The sequence below is a fragment of the Cucurbita pepo genome, chromosome 20, assembly GCF_057944985.1.
Source record: "Cucurbita pepo subsp. pepo isolate OVF chromosome 20, ASM5794498v1, whole genome shotgun sequence".
Taxonomy (NCBI): domain Eukaryota; kingdom Viridiplantae; phylum Streptophyta; class Magnoliopsida; order Cucurbitales; family Cucurbitaceae; genus Cucurbita; species Cucurbita pepo.
Genome location: NC_141817.1, coordinates 6,130,172 through 6,139,880, shown reverse-complemented (window position 1 = coordinate 6,139,880; position 9,709 = coordinate 6,130,172). Strand labels below are relative to the sequence as shown.

The window sequence follows — 9,709 nt, the reverse complement described above, 5'->3', positions numbered from 1 at the left end:
GATTTCCTTCTTATGAGGATTCCTTTCCTATATTAGCACGAAATTAATTTAGAGTTCAACGAGAAAGCTTTCGAATCCTTAAAAAGAACCGTGACAAAAACCCTCATTTCTTGAAGGAAGAGGTCTTTTACCACGAATCTTTGATCGTTTCCTTGTAAAAATACAACCCAAGTCGTGATATAGGTCTTGGTTTGGAGTGCTTGTCCACAGTTCCTTCTTCCTTCCTCAAAAACCTTAAATTCCTCTCTCTACACTTTTCTCTCTCTTTCATTATTTCTTTTAATATTTTCTTCCCCTTCAAGACCAGAGAGGCCGGGACAAAATTACTATTTTACCCTTAGATTGATTTTGACTTAACATTTTTTTTTTATCAATAATATATATATATATATATATATTAGGTTTCTCATATTGTTCCAAGCATTTTTCTTTTCTACTACATCCTTAGATTCGACTTCTACGACTTTCAATCAAATCCCAAAACTTGGTATTAAAACTTAAAAGAATAAAAAAATTATTCTAATTGGATTAATTCAACCTTCCCAAAACACAAATTAAATCCAACTAAAGCTTGAAGTTGGGGACAAATTAAATCCAATTAAATCCAATAAATTAAATCAAATGAAAAGGTCAGTATGAAAAATGATTGGGGGCAAAGAGTTTTTGAGGGTTTTCCTTTCCTTGTCCTTTCCTTGATGTTTGTATGTTCTTGGCAATGACGTGAAGGTTGATCTTTGCCGTACGCGTGGATATTGTTGAATCTGGCCGTTCACGTAGAGTCGGATCATGTTTAAATTGTGCAAAATCATGTCAACAGTCGATTTCTCTTCACTCAGAGCATTTCTTCTTGGTGGGTTTTTCCTTCTGATTCTTCTTCATCTTTCCTATTTAATCTTCTACAATCCTGTTCTTCCTCATTGTTAGTTCTTACTTCCTGCTGTTTAAGTGTTTCTGTTCGATTCTGTAGCGTTTTAAGCTGCCGGTACCTGCTACATTCAAGGCGGAAGTTCAGGCAGTGATTCGAAACCTTGGTAAAGGATTCCTCTCCTTTTCTCCCGCTTTCTGGCTTTGAAGTTTATTTATGTTATTCGCTAGTCTGTTGTTGAGCCAAACTCTGTTATGTTTCTTTGACACAATTTGAGCAATCTAAATTCCGTATTGTCTTCTCAGATTTGTTGTGTTGAATCGATTTAATGTCTATGCGTTTCCAAAATTTATTTTCCAAGATTTCTGTGATCCAAATTTTGGATTCATTAATCCTAATGTTTGTGAGTATAAGTTTTTTTCTAGAGTCTATAAATGTTTCTAAATTCGTTACCATATACTCTGATTCATTGAATTTCTTGTTTTCAATTTTGTGATTCAACGGATGTGTGGATGGGAATAGTACAAGAATCAGTGAGTGTTAGATCCGGCATTTGAGTTCAAATCTTATATCATCTTTTTGTCCAAATTGCAATAATTAATCTATGTTTAAGGCTTACTGAATATTAAAGATAATGTGTACTCATTAGCTACTTTTTGACTTGAAAGTTAATGTCTGGAATGAGTGGTCATGGAGGGCCAGTTTAATGGCTGCATTAAAAGAGATGGCTGTTATTAATTTGAAGTAGATTTGATGTAACAGCAGACTTTTCCTTTTGGGCTTCCCCTCAAAGCCCTCAAAGTTTTTAAAACACGTCGTTTAGGAAGAGGTTTCCACACCCTTCGTTCTTCTCTCCTACCAGTGGGATCTCACATTTTATTTGTGATTTTTGGATGTTTGATACAGTATAAAAACCTGCCGGGTGATATTATTATTTAGGATTTTGGAAGATAATACATGTGGGAGTTTCACTTTTGCTAATGAACTTTCTGTAATAACCGACAGGGCACAAAGTCTGGTCTGGTCTTTTTATTTATGAACCACTTGGATAGTACTGAACTTCTCGGTTTTTCAGGCAATGATTGCACCAATAGGAGTAGCATTTGCGGTGGGTATTCTTGGATGGGTTTATCAAGCACTGAAACCTTCCCCTCCAAAGATATGTGGATCAGCAAATGGGCCTCCAGTGACTTCACCTAGAGTAAAGCTTAATGATGGTAGACATTTGGCCTACAGAGAATTTGGAGTTCCTAAGGAAGAAGCTCAATGCAAAATCATTATGTGCCATGGCTACAATAGCTCCAAAGATATGTACTTACCTGCCTCTCAAGTATGATATCATTATTCTTCTCTTACTCATAAATGCCTTCATCTGAGCAGTGTTTGGGATTGTTACAGTCATAAATGCATTTAAATTCCAGAATTGCTCAAACTTCTTGTCCTTGGGATGTCTAAGGTTGAAACATTGGTTTAAGTTCCTCACATTGGTGATGAGTGATGAGCATTAATAAACTACGTTACCAGTTCATTAGCTTATCAAACTTAATCTAGTCTTCTCTTACCTTACCATTAAAATATATCTTTTGACTCTCGTAATCTGATCGTATTGGTTATTTAGTCTTGTATTATGGTTTACCATATGTATCATAATTATAGGCAAATATCTTATATGACTGAGGATATTTAGCATTCCATTACGGTTTACCATAGGTACCATATTTGACAATTTATTATAGGCAAATATTGCATTCTATTACGATTTACCAAAGGTATCATATTTGCGTTTTATTATCGGTAAATATCTTGTATCCATTTATTTATCTTTTCATATCCTTTGTTATTTATTTGATTTTGTAAATGATTATACATAGAGAACTTTCACGGCAAAAGGGTTTTAGCAAATATTCTCAGTAACTTTATCTTATTTTCTTTCTATTTTTATTTATCTTATTTTCTTTCTATTTTTATTTTACTACGCCCTCTACATCGCTAATCGATTGAAGCGAGAATCCCTTTGCTTCTGTCTTATTATTTTATCATATTTTTTATTTTCAGGAATTTATAGATGAGCTTAAGCTGTACATAGTATTATATGACAGAGCTGGTTATGGAGAGAGTGACCCGTATCCAGCACGTTCGGTGAAATCGGAAGCATTTGACATTCAAGAATTAGCAGACAAACTGCACCTTGGCACAAAATTTTATGTAATTGGATGTTCAATGGGAGCATCCTCTGTTTGGAGCTGTCTAAAATACATTCCAGACAGGCACTTCTTCATTTCACTGTGATCAGTTCCCACTTTTTTGGATATTTTTAGACTTTCCCTAACTCTTAATGGAACTTTATTTGCAGACTTCTAGGAGCTTCCTTAGTGGTTCCTTTCGCGAATTACTGGTGGTCTTCCATTCCTGCTGCATTATCACTACAGACTTTTAGGAGGCTTCCTCAATCTTACCAACGGACGTATCGGATTGCACGTTACACACCTTGGTTATACCACTGGTGGATGACACAAAAATGGTTCCCAACGTTGGGAGCTGATGGCATGTTCTGTGATTCAGATTTAGAGATATTAAAGAGACTTTCAGGATGCCTAAATCATCAACAGGTACTTTTCTTCTCTGTAATAAACCAATGATTGAATAGCATATGTTTCTAGATGCACAATGGATGCACACTTGATCCAACTTCCCTAGTTTCATCTGACTTTTTAAGTGTTAAAGACAATTTGGAACAATATCTATCACTTTTTCTATGAACACACTTCCTTAGTCACGTCTTTATTTCATATACCCTTTAATATCAACAGCATTTTGACAGTGTTATGCTTCAAGTTTACATGTTTGACATAATTCATATGCGAAACTACTTTATGTTACTTTTGCTACTAAATTTAGGAAAAAGTAACACAACAAGGCAAACACGAATCACTTAACCGAGACATGCTGGCTATTCTGGGAGAAAAATGGGAATTTGACCCCATCCTCGACTTGAGCAATCCATTCCCTAACAACGATGGCTCTGTTCATCTTTGGTCCGGTAGTGAAGACCATGTGGTTCCTATTGAGCTGAATCGTCTTATAGCAGAGAAACATCCATGGATTCAGTATCATGAGGTTCCTGACGCTGGGCATCTAATAATACATGATGCTGAAAAATTTGAAGCCATAATAAGGGCACTTTTGAGTAGATAAGTTCATCCTGGTCGGGCGACACTCTGCCATCATGTCATGTACTGTTGTATTGTATTAGGTACATTATTTCCACGATAAACTTCCATACAATAGTAGCAACAAACTTATCCTCCTGGAAATGACTGAATGTTGATTGTGTTATGTAGCTTGACTCGCCTTGGAACAGCTTTGTAATAGTGATGGATCAAATCCAAAATAGATCTGTAACTGTTATGCATGTTGCCAGAATTGGCTTCTATTTCGATTGATTCAACGTTAATATCTCGAGGAATGATTTGGTCTTTTTGTTGGAATGGCCCACGATATTTGGCCGCAAACCAACTACTAACAAATCAATAACTACTAAATGATTCTAGGTTAATAATTTTTTTTTTCTTTTTTTCTAAGTTAAGCTTATTAACTCACATCCTTCTCCCTAAGCTTGACTTTATTCCAGAATTTTCACTCCCAGCAATTCTCATATCTCTATAAACTTAACCCTTGCTAGGGCCTTGGTTAGAATATCCACACGTTGCTTTCTAGTGCATACGAACTCCACAATGATTTGTCTCTTCTCAACACAATCACGAATGAAGTGGGAGGAGTGTCAATGTGTTTGCTGCGTCCGTAAAATACTGGATTCTTCATCAGTGCAATTGCGAATTTGTTATCGATGTAGAGAGTTACCGGCTTTAGTTCACTTCTAGTCACAAATTTCTCAGCCACAATGCTTGGCACGACGCCGTAGTTGTTGCCATGAACTCGACCTCATAGGAAGATAGTGCTACAGTTGGTTGCTTTTGAGATTGCCAAGAGATCAAATTTCGTGGAGATAAAACGTCATTCCTGCGGTGCTTTTTCTATTGTGTCAATGTCTCCAGCAAAATATTTATCGATAAAATCGACTAGTTCTTCAGGACCTCGCCCTCTTTGATACTTCAACCCATAGCTTGTGGTTCATTTCACATAGCGGAGAATGTGCTTAACCACTTGATGATGCATCACAGTGGGCTTTTCCATGTACCTACTCATTATTTCAACCGTGTATGAAAGGCCCGGACGAGTATGAGTCAAGTACCTTAGACTTCTGATGACACACCTATACTCAATGGGATTTACCAAGTTTCCTTTACCATTTTTTCCCAAGTTGTAACTTTGCTTCTATGATACTTGGTCGGGTTGCATTCTGCCATCTTAAATTGCTGCAACAACTTCTTAGCATAGGCCGATAGCTATAGCATGATGCAATCTTTCCTTTGGTCTACTTCAATACTGAGGTAGTACGTGAGTAACCCGAGATCTGTCATCTCAAATTCTTTCATCATTTACTGCTTGAACTCTTTAACGCCTTCCACACTTGTGTCAGTGACGATCAGGTCATCAATGTACACGTCAACGATGAGTATTTGAACCCCATCGTTTCTTATATACACTGCTTGTTCTTGTGAGAACTTCATGAAATTTAGACTCTTTAAGCTCTTTTTACGTATGTTCCATGCCCCTAGTACTTGCCGTAAATCGTAGAGGGCCTTTGATAACTTGTACACTTTGTGCTCTTCGGCTTTGATGATGAACCCTTTTGGTTGGGCAACATACACTTCTTCTTGGAGGCCACCATTTAGAAATGCTGATTTGACGTCCAAGTGATGGACCTCCCACCTGTGTTGAGCTACGAGGGCAAAAATCAACCTTACAGTGTCCAGTCTAGTCATAGTCGCGAAAACCTCCTCAAAGTCAACTCCTTGTCGTTGCACGTATCCCTTCGCCACGAGTTTTGTTTTATGCTTGATGACATTTTCTTCACTATTCTTCTTCAGCTTAAACACCCACTTCAAACCAATGGGCTTGTGTTCGGACGGTAAGTTAGTTAGTGTCCACGTCTTGTTCTTCTCAATGTCTTCAAGCTCCTTTTGCATGGCCTCCTGCCACATCATCTCAGTTGCTGCCTCACGATAGGTTGTCGGCTCCTCGGCCGCAAGCAACACTAACTCATTGGGATCCAGTTCTACTTCAAGTGTATCCGCATAAATTTAAGCAAGAGAATGAAACTTCTTTGGTTCGTCCTCTGTTGTGGATCTTTTTGTGCTCTCGCCTGAGCTCTGTTGTTCTAAAGAGTCCATCACGCCTTTCGGTGTCACGGGTGATGACATGTATGGACTTGTTGGTGTTGTTGTAGGGGCACTTTCTAGGTCTGTTGCGTCTCCCTCTTCTTCAAGAGCAATTAATTCTATAACAGTTTGCTTGTTATCTCCAACGCTGCACCAATCTCACTTCTTCTCTTCTTTGAATATAACATATTTACTTACATGAATTTTCTCATGTTGCAGATCATACAACATGTGTGCCTTGGTTCCATCCTCTACACCATAGTACACCATCTTTTGGCTTTTGTGATCAAGTTTTTTGATATATGCTTTGTTAGATAAATCCCTCTCGAGTGAATGTGATCCCTGCTTTTTCGTTAACCATTTCTGTTAGGTAACTATTTTTAAGCTAAACCCACACAATTGAGGTAAGTGGGAAGCACACGTAGAGTGTATGAGCGTTAGTTAAGTTGTCATTTACTTTTTGGGATAAGTTGTTATTTAAATATCCCAACTGAATGAGAAATCAAACAATCGAGTATTCAGCAAATCTCTCCCTCTCTCCTTTTACTTTCCACTATTTTTTCCTTCAAAGAAATTTTCCTTCGATCAGTTTTTTCGTCGACGTTTTCCTCTGAATTGTCAGAGTCAATTGCCAAAGTCAACAAGTGGTATTAGAGCTCGGTTGAAGCCATCGGTGGTATATCATTGCGGAGGAGCCAACTTTATCAATAGTCAAGTTGAATAGCTCAAGTGGTTAGAGCGTTGACCTAACAACACATAGGTCTCAGGTTCGAGTAGAAGGAAATGCAAAGTGCAAAAATACACACATCGTGGGGTCCATCCCGAGTTGTCGTTGATGTTGGTGTCTCTCTCCACAAGGATCAAATCTCGTCTGGTTGGTGACTAAGGAGGAATGGCTCCGTAACGACACCGGTGAGAGCAGTGCGATGGTGATAACAAAAACGAGTCGACTGATGACGGGCCAGAAGCCATGAAAGTCTCACGGGCGCACGCGCGGGAAAGATGGTGATCAAAAAAAGGAGTCGACTGATGAATGACGGGCCAGAAGCCATGGAAGTCTCACGGGCGCACGCGCGGGAAAGATGGTGACCAAAAAAAGGAGTCGACTGGGCTGACGGGCCAATCCAATGCTCGTATTGTGGGAAGAGAGGTCACTTGAGCAAGAATTGCTAGAGCAAGCTCGGGAACAAAGAGACGGTCGAGAAGGCCCATGTGGCTCAGTCCGAGGAGGACGAGTCGACTCTTTTCATGCTGACTGCATCAGTCCTACCTGACGTCCCTAATTCCGATTCCAAATCCTTAGAGGTAATCGACGACGGCTCTGGTGAGCGTCGAACCCGAGGAAGAGCTCCAGCTGTGCATAGGAGTGAGTGTTCGCTCAAATCAGTGAAAGAGGCGAGCAGCAAGAGCACCGACGATGGGTCCTCGACACAGGGGCAACAAACTATATGATCGGGGCCAAGTCTGCGTTTTCTGAGCTTGACTCGGGGATTCGCGGGACGGTAAAATTTGGTGACGGCTCTGTCATCGAGATCGAAGGGCGCGACACCATCCTGTTCGTCGGCAAGGAAGGTAAGCACCACAAGCTGACCGACGTCTACTTCATCCCGAGGCTCAAGGCTAACATTATGAGCCTAGGTCAACTCGATGAGGCCGACTGCCACATTTCCATCGAGCACGGGCTACTTAAGATCCGCGAGGATCGACGACGGCTGCTCACGCAAGTTCTGTTGACGGAAAATCGCCTTTACATCCTAGAGTTGGAGATAGAGCAACCAGTCAGCCTCTCGGCCAAGATCGAAGAGGTATCTTGGAGGTGGCATGCAAGGTAGGGACACCTAAACTTTCGTGCTCTAAAAAAATTACACAGGGAGAAGATGGTGCACGGTTTGCCGGCAATCAAAGGCGTGAACAAGCTGTGCGACGAGTGCCTCATCGACAAACAAAGGCGCACCCCCTTTTCGTTTCAGACATCCTACCGCACCGGTGAGCCATTGGAGCTCGTGCACGGCGATATCTGTTGGCCCACCAAGCCAGCGACCCCAGGCGGCAAGACCCTCTTCCTCTTGCTAGTCGATGACAAAAGCCTCTTCATGTGGCTAATTCTGCTGCAAGCGAAAAGTGAGGCAACAGAGGCAATTAAGCGCATTCAAGCACGAACGGAGGCGGAATGCGGGAAGAAGATGTGGGGGCTGTGCACTGACCGAGGTAGAGAATTCACCTCGGCGAGCTTCGGTAAGTACTGCGACGAGCTCGGTATGCAGCGGCCTCTAACGGCGCCCTACTCCCCCCAGCAGAACGGGGTGGTGGAACGCCAAAATGAAACCATCATCGGGACAGCAAGGTCATTACTGATGACGGTCGGGATGCCCGGGAGGTTCTAGGGAGAGGCAGTAATGACGACCGTCTACCTCCTCAATCGGTCGCCAACGCGAAGCCTCGATGGGAAGACGCCATACGAGGCCTGGTACAACAAGAAGCCAGCGGTACGTCATCTCTGAATGTTTGGCTGCGTCGCATACATGAAAGACGCGCGTCCCCATCTCGCCAAGCTCGATCCCAGGGGGCTGAAGGTCGTCTTCATCGGCTACGAACCCGGAAGCAAGGCGTACAGGTTCTATGATCCTGCAGAGGAGCGAGCTCACGTGTCGCGCGACGTCTTCTTCGACGAGAGCACCTTCTGGCAGTGGAACGACGTGCTCGAGGTAGACCATAACTCAAAACCAATTTACGATGGAGTACCTCGTCACCGAGCCGGAAGAAGGAGGAGCACAGCATCAGGAACCGTTACCGCCGCCAGTAGCTGCACCTCCTGAACCAGTAGAGTTTGCAACACCACGGACTGCGGATTCGATGCTATATGCCGATCACGATGATGGTCTGGTGGCCAGGTACCGGAGGATGGAAGACCTATTGGGAAGAGGTGAACCACCTGGACTGGCGATGCGCCAGCTCGAACAAGAGGTGGAGTCTGGAGGACATACCGCCAGGGACACCGAGCCATAGGGCTCAAATCGGAGTTCAAACAAAAGAAGGTAGATACACGATAGGGCTTTAGGAGGAGATTGTTAGATAAATCCCTCTCGAGTGAATGTGATCCCTGCTTTTCGTTAACCATTTCTGTTAGGTAACTATTTTTATGCTAAACCGACACAATTGAGGTAAGTGGGAAGTACACGTAGAATGAATGAGTGTTAGTTAAGTTGCCATTTACTTTTCTATTTTAGGATAAGTTGTTATTTAAATATCCCAACTGAATGAGAAATCAAACAATCGAGTCTTGAGCAAATCTCTCCCTCTCTCTCTTTTTACTTTCCGCTATTTTTTCCTTCGAAGAAATTTTCCTTCGGCCAGTTTTTTCGTCGTCGTTTTCCTCCGAATTGCCAGAGTCAACATGCTTTTGCAGTCTTAACATGTGCCATACAACTTAAGACTCTTAGGTACTCGAAGTGAGGTGTCTTGCCGAACCATGCTTTGTAGGGGCTGCAAGTGTCCAGCTCCTTTGTCGGTAAACAATTTAGAAGATAAACCGCATGTTGTATTGCCTCGCCTTAGAAAATCG

General features: G+C 41.7%; 1 protein-coding gene across 2 annotated transcripts; it reads left to right on the top strand.

Annotated features, from left to right (window-relative positions):
- Nucleotides 1-667: 667 nt before the first annotated feature.
- On the top strand, nucleotides 668-4,321 carry LOC111783178 (uncharacterized). 2 transcript variants are annotated; one of them, XM_023664080.2, is made up of 6 exons: nucleotides 668-850; nucleotides 968-1,031; nucleotides 1,941-2,195; nucleotides 2,921-3,132; nucleotides 3,219-3,474; nucleotides 3,764-4,321. In XM_023664080.2, exons 3-6 carry the CDS (start codon nucleotides 1,944-1,946, stop codon nucleotides 4,058-4,060), a joined length of 1,017 nt encoding a protein of 338 aa, XP_023519848.2. In that variant the 5' UTR covers nucleotides 668-850; nucleotides 968-1,031; nucleotides 1,941-1,943; the 3' UTR covers nucleotides 4,061-4,321. The 2 variants fall into 2 exon arrangements, with proteins under 2 accessions (XP_023519848.2, XP_023519849.2); XM_023664081.2 differs by lacking the exon at nucleotides 668-850 and having other exon boundaries at nucleotides 857-1,031.
- The last annotated feature ends 5,388 nt before the right edge of the window (nucleotides 4,322-9,709 follow it).